Raw genomic sequence first — 22,303 nt, 5'->3', positions numbered from 1 at the left:
TTAATTAATATTCAAATTGGCCAAGACCCAAGGGAGAAACAAAACTGAACTAATTTACTGAAGTAATTTTGAACGCCTCGCCCGAAGACTTTATTGCCATGGTAACTAAGTCTGATCTACTTCCTGTCTCCACTCCTGGATCTCAAAGTCTCCCTCCCTCCTTCAAAACTGTTGCTGGCTCCATCCAGTGAGAGTGAATGTTGTGCCGGACTGGAAGCTGCTGGGGACAGGGTGGGGTGGGGGCGGGTGAGGAAGGGTGAGGAGGAGGGTGTGTGGGGAGGACTCTGAGGGGTGCAAATGAGTGCCATTGCAATGCAGTGAGAGGTGGTGCTAAAAATACCTATTGACACATGGGCCCCAACTCACAAACAGGGTCAGACACAAACACACACAAGCCAGCAACCAACGAGGTCTCATTCATGCGCCACCAGGCAGAGAGAGAGACACACACACACACACACACACACACACACACACACACACACACACACACACACACACTCTTAACAGTGTGGTGGACAACACTGCATTATATCAATTAAAATACATAAAGCCACTACTATTTACAGTACAGCTGAACTGTAACATACTGAATCCCTCTGAGTTTGTATTGGCAGTGCTTTGTGTTTTGGAGAGCTCTATGTCAAACAGAGAGCAGGCACTTTCCACACTCAAGCTCAAGTCCTCTGAGCAAACAAACCCAGCTGCCATATTGTGACCCTCTGCAGGAGGAATATGGGAAAGCTGCTCAGTACACATCATGTTGAATGCTCGCTGTGGCAAATATTGTTTCTGAGTTTACCCCACGCTGACACACTGCTGGGACAGTTTGACAAGTGTTGATCACCTGAAGAAAAGAGATGCTAACAGTTTTTTTTTTTTTTTTTTTTCCATAGTGTTCAGTTTGCAGAGTCATTACAAAATATAGGGGCGGTATGATCACCTGGGAGAGTTCTTCTGTGGCAGTGATGTGTTTGCCACCTTGTACAAATGGGTCTGTCTCTACTGTCGACACATCTGGACTGACAAAGAAAGATTTGACCTGAAGCGACCGAGACGTCTCCCATTTTTGGCAGGACCGCAACAGCAGGGCCGCTGACTGACTGACTGAGTGATCATATTTCCCTGCTGTAGACAGATCACATGGCATTGCACTGGGACACTCCAAAAAACATATAGACTGAATCATGGCCGCTGGTAATAACAGCAAGACTGGTGGACAAGGAGTAGTTTGGGTTCTCCTGCTATAGCAGCAGCTACACTTGTCTTTTTCCAAATGAAAACGACCCATAATCCAAAGCAGTAAAGGTCGTAGAGCTCCAGAGGAACTATAGTGTGAATAGAAAAAGGACTGAGGTTTCATCAGAGTTGAAGTGGGGCATAAAGAGAACTGAGCCCTCTTTCAAATTAACTCACACAAAAAGAACTCTGAACTTTCTTAGTCCACTTCTACATGGCTGAGTTTGGTTTATTTAAAAAGGACTATATGATGTGAAAACTCTCTAACTTTCTCTCTGGATGATCATTTTACAATTAAAGAGCCAAAGCCAAAATTACAGTGCAGTTGTCTGTGAGAAAGTTAGAGGGGAAATGTCTCTTGGGTGTAACCACGTGTAACTACACACTTCTTTGCAGTCACAGGCCAAAAAAGTTGTGAAACACTGGTTTCATTTTTAAACAATACATTGTATTTTATAAGCTTATCATAGTGTATGTTGTTCTATGTAAAATCTTAATATCTAAAACACACTAGAAACAACATTCAGATAAATGTAGGGAAGAAAAAGTAAAATATTTTACTCTGAAATGTAACAAAGTAGAAGAATATAGTAGCACAAAATAGAAATACAAGTAAAGTACAAAACTGTGCAGCACAGTACAATCTGTCCTTCAGTTAATCTACTTGGTTACTTTCCACCACTGCAGACTATGGTAGTGGAAACCGACCAGAGAGGAGGCTGAGGAGGACATCCAGTCTTCAGGGCCGAGGCCTCGCCACCCCCCACAGCGCTGCTGGAGCACCAGGACGTTGACATGGGGGGGGCAACAACTGCCCAAGCTATAAATCAGTGTGTGTGTGTGTGTGTGTGCGTGTGGTCTCTGTATGTGAATGAAAAATGTGTGACTCTGCTAACAGCAGCAGCACAGCAGGGATTTCTAGAACAACATCACCTACTATATGGAGAGAGAGGAAATTGTCTAACAAGAGGTCAAACCTCCAGGAATACATGTAAGATGAAAAACAACTGCATTGTGAAACCAGCGCGCGTTGACCTCTTCACACTCTGATAACACACACAGATCGGAAAGCTGTTTGTAAATGACTGCATGCGCCCACATAACTTGTTACACACACACTTTTCTAAAAGGTGATAAAGCTGAACATGGTTGTAATATCATGTGACACATAGTGCACATACACACTGTTAACACCACAAATGAGAAGCATGTGCACAATCAGCTCAATACACCAGACTACTAACGGCAGCTAAGACTTATACTAATGCTGGCTTTGATAGCCCTCTAGTGACCACAGAGGTTCACCTGCCAGCTGAGATGCAGAACTATAATTCACTATAATGAGACTAACTGCAGTTTGGTTGTTTCTATAAACCCAGCTGGGACATTTGATTTCAGTTTTCGTCATTAAGGGAGCCCAAACACACTTGAACGTATTGTTGTTCTCCCTCATCCTGAAAGCTTTTTACAACTTTACACTCACTCTCTATCTCACCTGTATGTGTGCTTATGTGTGAGTGTGTGTGTGTGCGCGCCTGCAGAGCCCAGGGGAGCATATAAAACCAGACTAATGAATTTTTCGGCTCTGCTTATGCTCCGGTTCTCATATGAAACCAATTAATTACTGCCTGGCCTCACCCACATGTTAGCTGGGGTCACATTGGGAGTAAGAACGGGGCAAACAACAGAAGGAGGGGAAAAGGGGAAAAAAGGGCGAGAGTCCCCACAACAACCTGATGGCGTCATGAGAAAGCTTTGCAACAAGAAGAAGAAGAAAAAAAAGAAAAGATCAAATTCAAACCACATGGGCATAACACAGCAGAATTTAATTAACAGTTTTGAAATTTATGGTGTCATGCTCCAGTAAATCTGGGGTCTTTGTCTGGCTGTAATTACTGCCATACAGGTTTGAGGGCCACAACATAGTTAGAGCTCTAGCTGGGGAAATTAAGCAGCTCATGGCTCCGGCTGTGAATCGGAAGCAGTTCCAGATGATTCCACTCTTGCCTCCTCTGAGTTTATCTAGTCAGCAAATAGCATCTCCGAGTACCATACGAGTTGGCACCGAATCCAAATTATGCGAAATGAGGGGATTTCCACCCACTTCCACCCCGTAAATAACGATTACGGCAACCCTCAGTGATGATTATCATCGCACCGTCTCAGCTCGCTCATGGATGGTGCCCAATGGGTCACAATAAACATAATGAGATAATAGCAGCAGCCAGATTTACTCTGACAAGGGGATTGGATAGGTGTCGAGTATGAATAATTATACAAACACTGTCAATACAATCATCCCACGATAACACTGAAATAGAGCACTCAGATGGGCCATAAATCTCTGTGTTTCAAATGTTCAACAGATGACTCTGGAAATCATTTTATTAGAAGCTGGTTCAGGTGACAATTTATTCCATATGCTTCACAGTTAATAAAAGCAGTGACGCAGTGGACAACACTCTGAGTTATGTTTTATTGCTCAAGTCACTCTCTTCCTCCCAAGCATATCCTGTTTTATTAAATGTAGTCATGTAAGACACACAGTGGAATGAAACTGAAAATTGGAGGTGCTTTGATAAACAAACACGATTAGAATAGAAGCAGACTCACAACTTATTCCTCTGCAGCACCTTTTCAAGTGATCAGACGCCTCTTTAGAGGACAAATAAATCACATACAGTACATTCCAAGTACTTTCTTAAAATGAAATATGGGATTCTTCAAACATCGTCTTTCAAGATGATTTATGGCATTGCAGAAGCTAATAGCTTTTAATATCGGACTATTCATGTATTCATCTTCCACATCTCCTATACAGTTTGGAATCTACCCCATAATACATTAACAATAAAATCTTGTCATTACAGAGCTAATAGTTGTGTCTCCACATGCACAAATATTTTGAAATAATTAGTTTAACGTGTCAAGAAGTCATGTTTAGCTCAAGCTTGCTAATGAGTTGAATTATTCCTTAATGATTTTGTGGTTGGGTACATTTTACTTCATTTCATGCTATCTGCTTCGATATCGCCCATCTGTAAATTCACCAATTAAGTAGTTTGGGAGGATTTTTAATTAGATGTGTGTAGAGTGCAGCTGATTGTTGCAATCAGTAAATCTCATCATTGTAATTATCTGTCTTTGGTACTAATAAAAGGAAGTCCCCTAACTTATTACAATACAACTTTAGCCATAAAGCTCTAACATGTCCATGAGAATAAATTTATGCCTGTGTCTATTTGGCATTCAGGCAGGATGCAAGTGTAATTAGTCTGACAAAGCTCATCTAAACATGTCCAAGCTGTCCACTTGATCACAAACCTCCCGTCAAGTTTCGTCAAATCAATTAAAGGAGGAAATCACACATCATCTCTTCTTGGTTTAATGATGTACATTTGAAATTAGGGAGTTGCTTGACGAGTGCTGTGCGAGTGACTTTTTCAACAAGATTAGTTCGAAACCTGGTACATGGCTGGACCGTGGCGTAGGTTATTTGCATTCTGCCAAGTGTCAGCTGTTTTCAGGCCTTTATCTGTTTGCTTCTCTCCTACTCCCTGTGCTCATGTAGTGTTTTAATACAACCAAATTTCCAATAAAGCTGTTCTTATTTACCTTATATGTTTTTCTGCTCCTGTTAGACAAAGGAACAATGAAATAGTGACTGAAACACGGCCCATTGTGCTGCTGCTCTGCACTGATAAAATCCTGATTTTAAAACCACAATGTTTTCTGACAAACATTCACAGTTAAAGATAACATCTGTGCTGTGGCATTGGCTCTATTTAATCACAAAATTATAACTCAGAGAGACAAAGTTAGAAGAGATAGAATATCAGGATGTTTTCAGCTTACAGTCTATGGTGTTCACATAAAGTCCTCTTTAAATGAACCAAACTCAGTCCTGTTAAAGTGGACCAACAGAAACGAGTTCTTCTTGCAGTGCATTTTAATTTGAAAGAGGACCCAGTTCTCTTTATGGTCAACTTCAGCTCTGAAGGAGCCTCAGTCCTCTTTCTGTTCACAGTCCTCTACTGCAGCAAAGCTTCCATAGGGAGACATCTAGCTTAGTTAACTAAAGCTACTTAGAAAAGATAGTTCAAGCTACTTTGTAAAATGATAAAATTGACAATGTACATGTGATATGATATTCCAACAAATAAAATAGTACAAAAAAGTCAAATGTCAGCTAAAAATGCTGCTCAGTTAAGTTAATTGCAAAAGGTACCTACTTGTTCATCGGTTATACATTAACAAACACTAAAAAGAAATTAAAAAACACCCCACTATTCATGGGAAACTACAAGGATTGTCAGTTTGGTTTTGTATACAACAACTGCCTAAGAAAGGCCATGGGTATTCTTCAGGCTGAGACCCGGGAGGTTTATCCATGATGACATTGTCACTGTGTGAACACTGAGCAACGCCTGCCCTCTGCTTTTGCACATGCACTACACAAAGGTCAAGAGTGTGGTGGTGACTGCCTAACAAATGCATTGCCTTGGAATGCCTTCACAGTGGCCAAGGCTGGTCAAAGGGGATTCAATTATAGTAGAGAGACAATGGTAAAATAAAGAAAATCATTCTATTCCTTTGATGGCCCAAGATCGTTTGTGGTTTCATAGAACATTGTGTATATATACACATAATGTCTATATATAGGTCTACAATATATACTCAAAGTGCACTTTGAGATGTTGTCTCAGCATTCACTTCAAATGCAACACTGCAGGCTGTAAACGAACGCCTAATAGAAACTGTTTGCAGCAATTCATTTTGAAAGAGCAATGGTCATATGGGGAAACTTGAACTCAGTCACGAGGCATTCGGGTGTCCAGTGGTAGAATTGTGATCAGTCAGTCACGTTAATAGTAAAAATAAAATGTGGAGAGATTGTCCTTGAAACATCTTTCCCTGACTATATATTTTATAATCTCCATGCATTATCTCATTATCATTACATCATCATCATAAAAAGCAAATATTGCAAAGATATCATTAAACACAATAAGAACCCACTTACAAACACCAAGATGGTTTAGAGGAATATTTTCTTTTATTGCAGAAAGCAGTCCAGTTCGTCATTAGGCATACTAGGAATGAAATGAGGAATGCAGCAAATAGCCTGAACACACCTCAAGCCTTCACACCACATTCTCTAGATAACGCCAGTTTGAATATTTCCAATAAACAAAAATCCACATCAACACAGCAAAAAGTCTGCTGTCTCCAACATCATGGTAGTGTTGAGTAACTGCTTCACATTGTACCAATGGTAAAAATGACTGCATGTGGCTGCAGTGTGATGCATTACATGGTAACACAGCACTGTGCTGTAGAGTTCCCTCAGTGAACACATGAAGCAGCACACAATAATACAGCACTCAGGATTGTAGCGGGGCCATCACACACACAGAGAGAGAGAAAGAAAGGTAGAGTGAAAGAGAGAGAGAGAGAGAGTTAGATAGAGAGAGAGAGTGAAAGAGAGAGGTAGAGAGAGAGAGAGAGAGAGAGAGAGAGAGAGAGAGAGAGACTGGTCAGACAGCTGCCAGTTTTCTAGTTTCAAGAGAAAGTTATATAAAAAAAAGTGTTGACCAAGAATAAGGAATGTCTGTAGCAGGTATTTTAACAGCATCACAGGACCAGATTTTGAATTTGAACACTGTAGTAATTATATTTCATAAAACCAACAACATTGCAAAGATGGAGTGTGTAATGTTATTTATAATGAAGGACAGATGGGAGCTGTAGAGACCAGTCTCTCTTTCTGTGTGGTTAAAGAAACAGTTCTGACATTTTCGTAAAGATACTTTATCACTTTCTTGACGAGAGTCAGATGAGAAGATCGATACCTCTCTCATATGGCACAGCCAGCAGCCAGTTAGCTTAGCTTAGCACAAAGACTGGAAACGGGCCTGGCTCTGTCCAAAGGTAACAAACTCAGACTACCAGTACCTCTAATGCTCAGTCAGGTGAAGTAACTACCTGGGCTCTCCACTGTTAGCCTGGCACCAAGAAATAATGCAACAATTTCCCTGCTGTAAATCCACAGTGTGTAATATTTACACTTCAGTTTTTGCACATCTTAAACAAACAAAATATAATAATAATAGTTATCTTTGGAGGTGCTGGTAGAGCCAGCTAAGCTAAACTAACCTTCTCCTGTCTCCAACTTCATATTTGCCGTACAGATGTGAGTGGCATCAATCTTCTCATCTAATTCTTGGCAAGAAAGCCAATAAACATATGTGCAAATATGTCAAACTATACCTATAACTGATTTTTAAGCAGTCTCAAATGGCTCAGTTCCACTGTGCTGCCATTAGCATTAAAACTTGAATGACTGTAGCCAAATCCTACTCTAAATACTTTAGCTCTCCATCAGCATCTAAGGATAATTTTTGCAGTAGTTAAAACACTACAGGTTAAATTCTTGAAACAGCCTATTCCAGCAATACAGGATTCAACACCCCTTTCCCTCCCCCAATCCCAGAAATTTTCTGAAATGTATTGTTGACTGTGTAGAATCACACCTGATAAAATACCACTCTCGATACAGGATCATCTAAATAATAACCAAGTTCAGACAAATGAACCTCTAACAGAATCGTAATACTCGTAACTGAAAAACTGTGTGAAGAAATATTGGTTTTATCGCTCATATCACGTCCCACACCCAAACCAAAGTTGAAACATACTATGGTCTATAAGAAGATTTAGAGTTGTGGTCTTAAATCTCAAGCTGCTCTGTGAGCCAAAAGGCTGCTCCAGTGAATGACATCATATCGACAGTGCATCTGATTTGTTTTTTCAACCTTTCCTGAACTTTGGCATCTCAGCTGTGAGGTCACTTATCAATAAAGAGATTGAAAACCAGTTGGTTGATTATTCCAGGCTTAGGGAAGTAACTTGTTCATTTGTCTTTGAGAACTACATGCAAAAAGAAAGATTAAATCAAACCAAACCAAATCCATTCCTAGAAGCAACATTAAAGAACAAGCGGAGCAGAGGCACAACATGGAATACATGAATATGCTCTGTATATTATTGGGAGAAGAAGACGGGGGGAATTCATTAGAATAGATCATGTTCATGTACAGAGAAGCAAGTGATATGAGGAGTCGATACGCAGAAGGAAAGCAAGTTTTGGCAAATAAAAGGAATGAAAAGTGCACTGGGGAAAAGTCAGGGAAGAGAAACAACTTATTCCTGCTCATCTTTCCCTCTGTTATCACTCACACTCATTTTCCCGGAGGACATTGTACATGTTAACGGTGAAGCCAGATGGCTTATCGTCCTTCCGTCTTGGATGTCCAAACCCCTCATCTTCATCATCCCCATCTCCGTCCTCATCATCATCTGCATCCCTGTCTCTCTCCTCCTCTGGCTCGGTACTGGACTCTCCGTCCTCCTCATCGTCCCTCTCTCCTGTCCCTTCCTCCTCTGTCGTCCGTCCTTGTAGAGCCATAATCTCTGGCAAATCCGGGTGATTTTCCCAATGCTCTGTAGACCATACATAATCCCAAAAACAAATTAATTCTACCCACCTGCAGCTGCAACTTTTCAAAAACACTTGTAGCTGAAATTATTAGTCATGGAGGAGACTCTTTTACCTCTGAGGCAGCTGTAGCCAGGTGGTCTGAGGCAAAGGCACAATCTGCCATCAATTGCCAACCGCAGGAGACTATTAGCAGCACGATAAACATCGTTGCGAGCTGCTTTTGCTGTCTTATATCCTCTCCTCTCTGCCCAGGCTTAAGAACACAAACAGATATGGAAGAGAGGGGTCTTGGTGACACTATAACACATCATGGTATTAGCCATAAATAAAAGAAACATCTGGCTTGTCTGGCTTATTCCTTTGTGCAATGGATATCCGCTCTTCTCCAAAAACCATTAAAAACCCATCAATGACATGTTTTTCATTAAAACGAACATGGGTATTTTTTTTAAAGATTATTTTTTCTGGCATTTTTCTGCTTTTTTGTGTGTGTGTGACAGCAGAGATACACAGGAAAGTCAAGGGAGAGAGAGCGAATGACATCCAGTAAAGAGCCTCAACCCCGAACGCTGCAGCAAGGACTCAGCTTTAGTACATGGTACGTGCTCTACCAGGTAATCAACCTGGGTACGCAAAAAAATACAGTATTTACTCCTGTTTGATTAACATTTGCTCAAAACTACCCAGCTGTTTTAGCGAAATGATTTATCCCTTTTATGATCGAAACAATGAAATCATACATACTGAACATAAATATGAATGCAACACTTTTGTTTTTACTCCCATTTTTCGTGAGTTTAAATAAAGATCTAAGAATTTAGAGTGGCCTTTTATTATGAACAGCCCAAGGCACACCTGTGCAATAATCACCCTGTGTAATCAGCATCTGGTTACACCTGTCAGGTGGATGGATTGTCTTGGTAAAGGAGAAATGCTCACTAACATAAAATATAAGAGAAATAAACCCTCTGTGTTTGTAGAAAAAAATCTAAGATCATTCATTTCAACTCATGAAAAATGGGAGTGAAAACAAAAGTGTTGCATTTATATTTTTGTTCAGTATATTTGTAACTCAGTTCTGAACATTAACAGCGCTGCTAGGAATAAATGAGCTTGGGGCTGAGGGCTACAGAAAGGCTAGGGATTTCAGAAACCATTGAGAGACAGACTAAAATAGCATTGTTGGTTTTAGTTTTTCGATGGGATTAGTTAAAAATAAGAACGAAGAAAGAATAACACCAGATGTTGATATACTGTATTACAATCAATAATGGGCCATGACATGGGTGCTGGTAAGTAGTGGTAAAGTGGGTGAGCTACTGTGCAACCATGATTCCCAAAGTCTTACAAACTCACACAATATTAAATGCTTGGTGTCACTGCAAATTGTCTTACCCTCACACACATCCCACGCAGTCCAGCTAAACTCTTCAGACCTCTGGATTCTGTTATGGGGTTCATTCTCCATCAAACTGGGATGTTGGAGCTTCAGCACAGAGAGGAACGCAGTCCTCTCGCACAGATAACCAACTGAGCTGTAGGGCTCCTGCAGCTGAGACACTGGGTAGATGCCAGCAAGAATCTACAGAACATAAAAATAAAGTCAAAGGTTAAAAAAACAAACAAAAAAAAAACAAGCAAGAGAAGAAAAAGCTCAATGAAAAAAAACAAACAAACAAAGTCAGGTACAAAATCATGATTGAAAATGGCAAGATAGTATCAAAAAAACAGCTTGAAAAGTTGAACAACCATCACAACAAACAACCCTTGAGTTTTTGAAACACATCAAGTGGGAATGTATAAAATCAATAAGTCATTTTCCCAGAGCTGTGTGAATGTGCTGTTCAACACAGTTAAGGTTCCACTGAGCCTAAACAGCCGAGTAAACTCAAAATCACATCTGCTCTCTAGTACACAAAAGTGAGTTTGTACCTGTAACTGTTTGTTGACACGCGAGGGAAAGACCAGTCCAGGGCAGTCGCAGAGTTTCACTGTTGGGGTGAGGTAGTAGGTCTGGAAGTATTTGGTGTGGCCTGGGGTTCGAGACACGCTCACCACCTTCCTCCCAACCAGGCTGTTTATAACAGATGACTTACCAACATTTGGAAAGCCTGAGAAAACAGGACGAGTTTATGATCAGTCTTTAATATCTACAAATTATGATCTTCGTTCAGTTTTTCAGCCTTGAACTACAGTATATTTCAGACAAGAAGATGTAGGTTTATTTACTTCATATAGAGACGTTTTTCATATGTCAAAGACATTTGGTCTGTCCATTATAGTCGAGCAAGAATACTTTTTACTCTTAGAATATCTCATTGAAGCACTGTGGATTTTAAACAGGGTGACATATCCAACAAGTGTAATAAGAAATAGCATGGACCCTGTTGTTCTCCATCACAGTAAAATAGAGAGACAGAGAGGCTTTATCTTATTACTCTTGGTAAATCGTGGGATTGCTTGAGATTGTGATGTAAATATCTGGTGTTACCAAAAACTGGTAAGATCTTCTTTGGATTTGTTTTAAGGATTTGTTCAGTCAACCTGTCTACACAGCTCCATTTCTCTGCCAACACAGACGTATCATACCTATACAGCCCAATGTGAGAACCCCATCTTTGTAGAGCTCCTGTGATAGGCTGCTCATCTCCATAGCACTGTCACTTTGATGCTCCATCAGAACCGACTCCGCTCCGTCATCTGCACGTTCCCCACCAAATCTCTCTGCAACAGCATCTCTCTGGATCTTCTGCTCCCAGCTGGACAAGTCAACTGTGAAGAAACAAGAGATAACACAAATGTGGACATCTTAATGTGGCCTGTGCTTTTACAATGGTTTTATTATGTAAGTATGCTAGATGAAGAGCAGACACACACCTCTCCCTGTTGTGATATCCTGACAGGCCTTCAGGATATCTATAGGACCTCCAGCATGACTCCAGTTAGCCTTCTTCCTCATCCTCTTCTTCTGGAGCACTACAAGCCAGCACAGAGAGATAGTTATTCTTATTGTAACAAGAGCTGTGAACACAGCAGGCTATTCTGGTGATATTGCTCTGAAAAACGTTCAGTGAGTTTCAGTTACATTTCAATTTCCCTGTCCTTCTGATATCATATTATTATAAGTGTCACTATCCACCAAAATCCACCATTTTTTCTCTTCCCCCATTCTCCCTCTCCTCACCTGTGCTGTAGGGCTGTCCAGGGTGGGAGGTGAAGCAGACTATTTGCAGGTGCGGGAATTGAGAGGTCATGTAGTGTTTCCAGGCAATCACCAGTGGGGGAGGACACAGGTCGGCTTTGTTCAACACCAGGACCACCTGCTTCTGTAGCTCTCCTGTGATGTAGTGGTACACAGCTGGAGGGAACTGCAGCACCTAGCCAGTGGTTAACATGAGGACACACCTTGTTAAATTAATAATAATGGCCTATTCAACAAATAAACCACAAATCATTGAGTTGTGCTGTTTTTAAATTTGCAATGAAACTGGAAACTCTAAATAGAGAAAGTGAATTAGTGAATGAATGAAGTATATCTGGAATGAAAGTTAGAAATAAAGTATGTCAGAAGCAGATGTCTTATAATTAGATCCTGAGAAGTGGGTTTCATTTTCATTTTCAATCATGAGCCTTAAGTCACACTGTCACACAATGCACAGAGTAGAAAGTTAAATACAACCATTTTCCCTCACTTCATCAGCAAGATCACAACAATGTATTTAAGATCTTATGAGAAACTAATGAAGGGGAAACAAATGGCCAGTCTGAAATCCTCTGAGAGACTGAGCTACTGATTGGAACTTCATATTTATCCGAACATAAAATATAACCCTATAATTTGTTGTCAAACATTAAGCTCAGACCTAGTAACATTTGTCTATTAAGCTGAGGTAATAGGTTGGATAATGTTATCTATTTTTATTTTTCTTTGCCTTCAATCTACCTCAATGTTCAGTAAAAGCTGTCCTTAACCTTTTCTATCTTGTCAATTTTACTTTTATTTTGTCTTGACACATTCCAGGATACAGCATTATACAAGTGTCGTCCTAGTATAAGAAGAAAGTCTCTTCAATTATTTTTGATGACCAAATTGTCACCAAAAATACATAACAATTTTTAAAATGTGTCAGGTAAATGAAGTGATACAGAATAGACACCAGATCAGTTATTGAGATGAATCTTGAAAGTGTCTCCATCTAGTGGCCTGATCCACTCTGCAGGCTTCTGCTAACAACATCACTTACCGGATGCCTGATGTCCACAATGAGCAGAATGACATCGGACATCTCCAACACTCTCCATAACTGCCTCCATGTCTAAAACAAAGGAAAAAAACAGTGCGAAGTATGGTTAGGTATAATATTGTAAAGTAAATAGAATATCTATGAATTTAGGTTATCTCTCTTTCTCTGCAATAGACTTTTATTAGGAAAGAATGGGAAAAAATTAGGATATTTAAAATTATTTTAATTAATATTGATTATTCTATTTTGCACGGTGGTGCAGTGGTTAGCGCTGTCGCCTCACAGCAAGAAGGTTCCGGGTTCGAGTCCCGGCTCGGCCGTGGGATCTTTCTGTGTGGAGTTTGCATGTTCTCCTCGTGCAAGTGTGGGTTCTCTCCGGGTACTCCGGCTTCCTCCCACAGTCCAAAGACATGCAAAATGGGGACTAGGCTAATTGGATACTCTAAATTGACCATAGGTGTGGCTGTGAGTGTGAATGCTTGTCTGTCTCTATGTGTTTGCCCTGCGATGGACTGGCGACCTGTCCAGGGCGTACCCCGCTTCTCGCCCGAAAAGATGCTGGGATAGGCTCCAGCCCCCCCCGCGACCCTAGTAGAGGATAAGCGGTAGAAAATGAATGAATATTCTATTTTATGCGAGTCTCAGTTTTGATGCTATGAAACCAATATCCAGTCACAGAGGCAAAACAACATGTTCAAACAAGCAGCTTATTCATATGTTTTTTTCTACTGCTTTGATCCTCAGCACCATTTAAATAGACATCATCTCTAGATTAATGAGAGTCACTTATTACACCACTAGCTGCTACAGCCCTGCTTCTGCTGTGATGTGCCTCCTGAGCTCAACCCACGCTTTGAAATTAAATGATCTGCTGGGTTTTTAATTTTGAAAAACTGTGTTACCATTTTCACAGTCTGAGCAATAACACAGCATGTAGGTAATATATGATGATGATATGATGACTTTGTTGCCAGAAGGTAAAAGACAACATGCAGGTATGTCATACAATACTCCTCACACAATGCTCTTCACAGATCGCTACGTGATGTAACTTTACCAGCATGAAGTATTCAGTTTAAGAATGAATCCTGGATTATACAGTGGATAACAGCCTCAACAGTTCTATTTTTAGGTGAAAGTGGCAAAGAACGTTTCAAGGATAATTATCAGTTACAGGCAAACCATCTTGCACAGGAAAGGTGCTGGCAAATGAGTAGTTTGCTGCACTACATTCTGATGTCAGTGTGAACTTTTTGCCAACAAAAACCTGGTCCTTATATAACAAACGTGGTTCTTTGACTACATGCTAAACCTAATAGTCTCAGCCGAAAAAAATCAAAATTATATTAAGGACAGAGAGCGTCAAAAGCTAGTGTGTGCACTGACGAACTGTAATATTGCCTGATCCTGGTACACTAGAAAACCAGGTTTGGTCTGACTTGTTATGACCTAAAATTTTTATCATAGTATTCCTTGTTGTTTGTTTTTTTATGGCGATGGTAATATATCGTCGTATTAAAAGGGATACTCTTCTCAAAACATGATTCTACCTTTTTTCACTCTATTGGCAATATAAGAGTACACATCTTATGAAAGAAAACATTATTTATAAAAAAAAAAAAAAAGTGTTTACTGACTCAAAAATAGGAATGAAAATGAGTTATATTCTTGGCCTACGTTTTGGGAGGAGTAGCCTGCCCCATAATGTACAGTGCATTCAGAAAGTATTCAGACCCCTTCATTTGTTTTCACATTTTGTTATGTTGCAGCCTTGGGCTAAAATAAAAATAATAATTTTTTCCCATCATCAAGCTTCAGTCAATGCCCTATAACGACAAAGCAAAAATATAATTTTAGAAATTTTTGGTAATTTATTAAAAAGGAAAAACTGAAATACCACATTTACATAAGTATTCAGACCCTTAGCTATGACACTTAAAATTTAGCTCTGGTGCCTCCCATTTCTTTTGATCATCTTTGAGATGTTTCTACACCTTGATTGGAGTCCACCTATGCTAAATTGAGCTGATTCAGCTGGCATACCTGTCTTTATAAAGGTGTCACAGCTGACAATGCATATCAGTGCAAAGACTTGTTAACTTAGTTACCTCTAGATTGTGTTCAAAGTGGCTGAGAGAGCCAAGTGGGTTTCTGGAGTGAAGATCATCCAGGTATTCTCTGTACGACTTCTCCTCTTTCCTCAACAGGTTCTCTCGTGTCATTTCATAATTCCAGGACGGCCGTCGTGGGAAACCAAGACCTGGCAGTGGATAATCAAGTTTCAGTGTGACAAGCAGTGACCCACTCCATTAATTTACTCCGTTCATCTGTTTGGCTTATTTTGAGACTGTCATGTGGAAAGCATTAAAGAAACAGCCAGACCTTTCTCTGAGGGATAGATGTCGTTGATGCTGACTTCAAGTTCTTTGTCTGAGACTGGCTGCAACACATTCTCTCTGGCCATCTTCTTCCTCTTTTCCACCTCCTCTTTACTCTCTTTCTCAAAGTGCAGTCGGAACCTGAAGAGAGGAGTAAGAAGGAGGTATTAAGAGGGTTACTTTGTCAGACTGTGCTTCGCTATATCTTAAAAGTGATGATTTAGTATAAATTTTGCTCATTTACTTTTATTTAGATAAGACTAAATAGATTGTACATAAGACCACTGACGTTATACAACATGGGCTTCACTACAGCCTAAGTAATCAAGTAATCTAGATATAGGCCATTTCAAATAAAGTAAAGTCACTAAAATACAGTGTTGAAAAGCAGGCCTACTTTTCGTTTATTATCTGCATGCTCTAACATATTGCTCCAATTAATTAGCATAAGGTAGCCATTTTCTCCTAATTCAAGTGTACTGCTAGTGCTCCAGGCAATGCATTTTAAGTTTCTATAAATGACAAATGACAGACACTCTGTACAAAATCTGCATTAATCTCAGCAGAATCTTAGATCATTGACAATATCATCCTTTTAATTTAAGTCAATCAAAGTGAGCATTAGCAATGATACTGACAACTCACCTGTTGGGGTCGTATCTACCTTCTCTGCCGAAGGGCTGCTGGTTTATTCTCCTAATATCAGTGGTCTCACTGTCAGAGGTATCTGACTGTCGCTCTCCTCCTCGCTCCACACTGGCATTGCGACTACTAGGGCCAGAACCTGTGTCACCTGGAAGTCAGGTGCAAAAGTCAGGAATCACAGTCAAACACAGGCATACAATATGATTAGTGAATTAATTGATTGGATTAATCTGCACCTATTTTGATCATCAAATAATTGTTTTCATAATTTTTTAAGCAAAAATGCCAACATTTACTGGTTTCTGCTTGAAATGCTCTTGCTCAAATGTGAGTGTTTGATGCTTTTCTTTGTTGTACATGATAGTAAAGTGATTATCTTTGGGTTTTACACCGACAACATTCAAGACATTTGAAGAGATTACCTTGGACTCTGGAAAATTTTAACAGGCATTTTTCAGTACTTTATTGACATTTCATTGATTAATCTACAATGAAAATAGTTCTTAGTTGCAGCCGTAATATAATGTCTCTAATCAGGTGTCTTAAACCACGTCCCCATCTAGGAAGTGTGGCAATTTCACAAGGTTAAATACTAACAAATGAAATGAACAGCAAAATGCTTTTAATACAGAAACTAAGAGGTACTTGTTTCAAATTATTCTGACATTTTACTAATTTGATGATAAGTATACACTGACTCTACAGTGGCCTCCTGCACTTATGAAATAATTAACCACCATGTACAGATGATTTGATCTTGCTTTTAATAACAGGGTTTTTTTAAATACACATTCTGTCAGAATTTTATACTTCTTAAAATGAAAATCATAATCCAAAATGATTTTAAATAATCTTAAATATATGTATCTTAAGACGTTTGTGTTGGACAATGTGAGAAGAAAATCCTTGATTAACACTGCTTGTTTGAGACTACAGGCCTGTATTTAAAAATTGATCATTGTCTTGCAAATCATGGTATGACTGAACTCAGAAATACAGAAATAAATTTTTGAAATGTAATAACTACTCCTTGGTGAGGTACACAGTCTGTACAGTCTACATTTTTTTGAATATCAAAATGATATTCTGATGAATGTTCTAAATTTGGTGGCAATTAAGGCAAGTCAAAATTACTTGTATGGCACATTGCACACATTAGGGCAATTCAAAGTGCTTTACACAATGCATTAAAAACAGAAAAAAGTAAGAACAGAAAAGAGCAGCAACAGCATAAGTACATTCAAATGGAAAACCCACAGGCACGCTGGAAATCATTTAACCATCACATTATCACTATTGAGTGCTGTCTGACATTAACCTCTGGGTAACAGTACATTGCCCCACAGCCTCACTTTGTTAAGGACCAAAAATCATACAAACATGTAATTTCTCATGCTTCTGTAACAAACAAGATTGTACTGTTGTGTCGTGCCTTATACACTGGTCAAGTTCGAGGGCAAGTTGTCACACTACTTGTTATCACAGCTAGCTAACACAAAACATACAGGTTTCTTTTACAGGCTAAGTGCCCTTAAGGTTTACATGAGGATTTTACTCAACACTACACAGACTCAAAGACAAGCAAACAGTTTGCTGCTGAACTACGTTTAGTTAGCTGTGGTGCAAGAGCCGTTAGCTAACTGCTAACGCTAGCATGGCACGCTAACGGCAAATGTAGTTACCTCTCTTTCTCTCCCGTTTCACTTGCAGCTGTTTCTTCTTCTGTTTGTTGCTAAATGGCTTTTTCCGGGGCATATTTAAAACAAGCTGGTTAATATATATATATATATAAACTGTGTCTTGCTGTCTGAAGCGTGTCACACAGCTTTCTTTTTGACCGTATTTACATGGGTGAAGTTTCTCGACTCCTACACTTTAAAGTGACGCCATATCCACTGCAGACTGCAGAGAATGGTGGGCGAAACCAAGTGATAGTGTTCACAAACTGCCCGAGCTTACATCAGTGTGGCTTTATTCGATTGCCCTATTTAGAGTTGGCTTTCCGACGACTAAACAGTCTCAATACGAGTATCATTACAGACATTAAGTGTGAAAATGTTGGTTTATCTGACAGTAAACCCCCCCCCCCCGCTTTAATGGTACTGCCCACTTTTGTAAACACCTCACACATTTGCACATTCCTGCAGGGCAGACATGCTTGAAACAACAAATATACCTGGATGCTATAGAGCATCATTAAATACAGTATCATTAAGACCTTTATGCATAATTCAATCAGCATGGTGTTTTCAGGTGTCTCAAAAATCCTCTAAATAGTTTTTAACAAAAATAAAATGTATTTAAATGTAATGAATATACAGCTGAAAAAATTTATTAATTGATCAATACATTAATAGACAGAGAGTTAATCAACTACTATTTTGATAACTTGTTAATTATTTAAGTAATTTTTGTGAGTCAAAATACCCAAAAATATGTATTTATTGTGGCTTCTCAAATGTCAATATTTGCTATTGAATGTTTCTGTGTTTGGACTCTGTCAGAAAAAACAAGCCCTTTAATATGTCAACTCAAGCTATGGGAAATTGTGATGGGAATTTTCACTATTTTCGGACATTTTATGGACTGATTAATCAATTAATTGAGAAAATAATTAATGGATAAAACATTTTTGTCACATCCTTAAATTAATTTCCCTTCATAAAGCCACTATGGCACATAAGGAAATTATACTTATTTCTTTATTTAACAGGGACCATACAGATAAACATTGTTACATACACATAAGCAATGCAACAGATGTGATGTATATAGGGCATCTAGCTGAAGCTAATTTGTTGCCCCCATCCCTGGTAAGGCTTTTAAATCTAGGATAAAACAGCCAAACAAAAAAGTTGACAAATTAGAATTGGGATAAAAACAACAGGACAGATAAAGCCAAATGTGTACATGTGTATATGCATGGCACAAAAAATTTATTTGGCCTTAAACTGAAACAGAAAAAAATGCCAATGAGAAAATTTCACAGGATTTATTGTATTATAAGCAGAAAGAAACACACATTTCAGATGTGTAAGTATGTCTATAAAGAAGTATTGTAAATGTTATTGTGGAAGTATAATAGCAAGTACACATTTGGATAACATTACTCTTAGGACATACACGCAAAGCAGTACAATAGGATTACATGAAACATGAACTGGCACATCACTCGCCCGAAGGTCATGAGAAGGCCTGTGAATGGGTCTAAATAGGTTATATGGATTACCACATCCTTTAAACACACAATCATTATTTATAAACTGGTAGTATATATCTATATATACTTGATTGATATTTTTTCTTTCCTGAAAAAGAAATAACCTCTACATCCCTTTTAAGGTCAAAAAGAATTAACTGCAGTAATATATTTTACAACATAGTAAAGGTAATAACACTGAGTAAAAACTGAAAGTCTCTGTATTAAAGTATAAAAATTTACCTTCAGTTACCCACCAATTTTGTCAACAGAGAGACCATAAATTGCTATGGCCAAAGCTGTATTTGTAGGGAAGAGCAGGAGGTGATAAACAACAGAAGCACTGTTTCTTTGACTCTCTTCCTATTTTAAAACCATCACTGTGATGGACTGTTACATATTTTATTGCAGCCTTTACATGCACTTTCTACTAAGACAGGACAGCTAGGCAAAAGGAAAACAAATCAAGCAAGGCAGAAAGAAAATAAGAGACAAATGAAAAAATAAAACAAAATGATAGCCTTCAGTAAATTGTGTCACCATATCATTTGTCCTGCCTGCCTCAAACCATTGTTCAGGCACAGTCAGATGTTCAAAGTTCTTGTTTCATCTTAGTATTGCTTTTTTCCTTTGACTCTCCATCCTCCATTTCTTGTATTCTTGAATTAATTCTAATTTCCCCACCCCCCCACACACCCTCTTTCATCACCTCTAAGGGTTGAGGTGCTCCACTTGAATGGTGGATGCTGACACAGTGAGACAGAGGTCCTTGTGGGAAGTAATGTCAGCCACACTGACTGGTTTGTACTGGATGTCACTGGCAGACACCGTCTTATACTGGTGCAGGTCAAATGGACATGGGATGTTTTCTGTCTGGGGGTAGTTGCTCTGGCTCTGTCCCTGCTGGCCTCCGCCCGCTCTTCCGCTCCCAGCTCCCCCAGGGCGGCTCGATCCTCCATCTGCACTCTCTACCCGGCCCTGAGCTCCAGCCTGGCCCTGGGCCTGGCTTTGGTTCTGGTTCTGTTGTGTCGTCTGTGCCACCACTGCTGGTGCAGTCAACTGGTCTGGGTTGTGTTTCTCCATGTGTTTCACCAGATACGTCTCCTGAGATGAGGGGAGGATAGGCAGAGGGGAAACAGTGGACACATGACTACACGGTGTAAAGTAGCTGCCAGGTGTCTGTTGCCAGTGAGGCGATTCATAGTGTTTCATGTAGAAATGCTCTTCAGAAATGGACATTTGTCTTACTGAGGTATAAGTGCGGTTGCAGAGACCACAGGAGTAGATCCTGGCGTGTTTGACAGTGTGTGTGGACATGTGCACCTCCAGGCTTGCTGCATCTATGTATCCTTTATTGCAGTTGGTGCACTTGTAGGGCTTGTCCTTGTTGTGTTGACGCCGGTGGGACTGAGAAAAAATGGTTATTGAAAAAAAAGGGGTCACAGTACAGTGTAGTGTTAAAAATACCATTGACATTACATGCACTGCCTGAGACGAGATCTAAATTCTTTCACACCTGTAAATTTGAGAGTTGCGTGAAGGATTTCTCACAGCCTGGATGGGAGCACTTGTATGGCCGATCTCCAGTGTGAATCCTGTAGAAAAACACAATACAAACACATACATGTACGTGCATGCACTCCTATCCTTTTTCATGGTGATCTAACCCGACTGCAGAAAGACACAGATCTCGATGAGAAACCCAAGACCAGTGACTTACTTACCTGTTGTGTTGCTGAAGGTGACTGAGCTGTCTGAAGCACTTTTGGCAGTAGGAGCAGGTGTAGGGTTTCACTCCGGTGTGGATGCGGACATGTTGGGCCAGGTAGCTAGAGTTGGCAAATGACTTGGTACAATGGGGACACTTGTGAGGCTTTGACTCTGTGTGATTCCTGATGGGGGCAGACAGGAGGGTGACAGAGAAAGGAACATGGGATTGTAAGATGATACTATGCTTGACACATTCTGCCACCTTAAATATGTCAAAACCTTTGAAGAAGGACATCCCATACAAGTAAAGAAAAGCATGGAAATTCTGAACAGCCATCAGTAAATAAAGAAGAAAACCTCCGGTATTTACACTTTGTAAGTAGTGTCAGTTGTATTTTAAGGTGTTTAAGGTGTTATTTTAAATTCCGTATAACATAAATATCAAACATTATCAACAAAATTTTACTCCTATCCATCTGAACCAGTTTTTAGAATTAGATGTTTGAGAGTTAAAGACAAGACGTTCCATTAAAATATATTCAAAATTGATAAAATGTGAAAATAAATAATGTAATTTAATAATTGGAATTCATCAGTGCAAATCAATATGCCTCCAGAAATGACTGTAAATTGATTTGAGGACACCCAAAAAGAAAAAAAAGAAAAAAAAAACAAAAGAAAAACAAAACAAAACAGCAACAGCATGAAAGAAGAGCATGACAGCGGAGGATGTCTATTGAGCGTCACCATTCAAAGCATCAATAAGAAACAATAACACAATGGGTTTTATGGGGAAGCTCAATGGAACAAAGCCTGCTTAAAAAATGTTCATTTCAACATGTTTTTCTAAATGTGTATATGTGTGTTTCAGTGGAGGAAGCCCTGGCAGAAGAGATGACAGAACATGCAGACAAAAGAAACATGGAGAGGTGTGTAAAGCAGGAAAAAAAATATGGTGCAGTGCAAACAGTACATAGGGAGGCAAGAATTGTGCACACAGGCAAATGAATAAAAGAGAGAAAGGGTCAAATATTCTCATTGTGTCAATTCGTATAACAAGAACTCCATGCATTTTAAATGGCCATTCTGATTAGTGTATAAATTATGGAAAATCTTTTCATGGACAAAGCCCAACTTAAAAAGGTGCGATTTGAATTCTAATTTTCTGAAAAGGTCACTTCTGGATGGAACTGGTAGCATGCGAGCCAACATCTACATGGCAGTGTAACATTCATCTGCACACCGCTCTACTCTCTTCCCCAGGAGGAAGAAGAAGACAGGAGTCTGGGCTTCAAGAAGGAATTTGGCAAGACAAGTTCAGAGGACAGGGAGTATGGTACGGGGTTGGTAACAGGGAAGAGGGAGGGGAGGGGGCAGGGGAGGAGGT

At 39.6% G+C, this 22,303-nt stretch overlaps 2 protein-coding genes across 6 annotated transcripts in view; both read right to left on the bottom strand.

Annotated features, from left to right (window-relative positions):
• Positions 1–6,273: 6,273 nt before the first annotated feature.
• Positions 6,274–17,908, bottom strand: gnl1 (G protein nucleolar 1). The gene is made up of 12 exons (XM_023426384.2): positions 17,690–17,908; positions 16,008–16,155; positions 15,367–15,503; positions 15,093–15,244; positions 12,985–13,056; positions 11,925–12,117; positions 11,618–11,716; positions 11,330–11,512; positions 10,673–10,851; positions 10,136–10,322; positions 8,853–8,993; positions 6,274–8,742 (listed from the first exon to the last, which is right to left on the bottom strand). Exons 1-12 carry the CDS (start codon positions 17,760–17,762, stop codon positions 8,471–8,473), a joined length of 1,836 nt encoding a protein of 611 aa, XP_023282152.1. The 5' UTR covers positions 17,763–17,908; the 3' UTR covers positions 6,274–8,470.
• A 1,076-nt stretch (positions 17,909–18,984) lies between these two features.
• znf384b (zinc finger protein 384 b) overlaps positions 18,985–22,303 on the bottom strand; it is an 8,819-nt gene continuing 5,500 nt past the window's right edge. For all 5 annotated transcript variants that reach the window (XM_023426405.2, XM_023426403.2, XM_087179348.1 and 2 more), the window contains 4 exons: positions 20,931–21,098; positions 20,723–20,801; positions 20,455–20,613; positions 18,985–20,310 (listed from right to left, as the gene is read on the bottom strand). In XM_023426405.2, coding sequence (XP_023282173.1) covers positions 19,918–20,310; positions 20,455–20,613; positions 20,723–20,801; positions 20,931–21,098 — 799 coding nt within the window. In that variant the 3' untranslated portion in view covers positions 18,985–19,917. The remainder of the gene's footprint in view (positions 20,311–20,454; positions 20,614–20,722; positions 20,802–20,930; positions 21,099–22,303) is intronic.

The sequence above is a fragment of the Seriola lalandi genome, unplaced genomic scaffold (genome assembly GCF_002814215.2).
Source record: "Seriola lalandi dorsalis isolate HSWRI2012SDOR001 ecotype SW California unplaced genomic scaffold, Sedor1 jcf7180002054825, whole genome shotgun sequence".
Classification (NCBI taxonomy): domain Eukaryota; kingdom Metazoa; phylum Chordata; class Actinopteri; order Carangiformes; family Carangidae; genus Seriola; species Seriola lalandi.
This window is presented reverse-complemented; position numbering and strand designations above follow the sequence as displayed.

Bases quoted from the DNA above. Each gene is read 5' to 3' on its own strand.
- gnl1 (XM_023426384.2), bottom strand. From the start codon at position 17,762: ATGCCCCGGAAAAAGCCATTTAGCAACAAACAGAAGAAGAAACAGCTG. The intron at 15,504-16,007 runs GTGAGTTGTCAG...TCCTCTCTTCAG, and splicing joins GGTAGATACGACCCCAACAG to GTTCCGACTGCACTTTGAGA. The intron at 8,994-10,135 runs GTAAGACAATTT...TGTGTTCTTAAG, and splicing joins TGCGTGGGATGTGTGTGAGG to CCTGGGCAGAGAGGAGAGGA.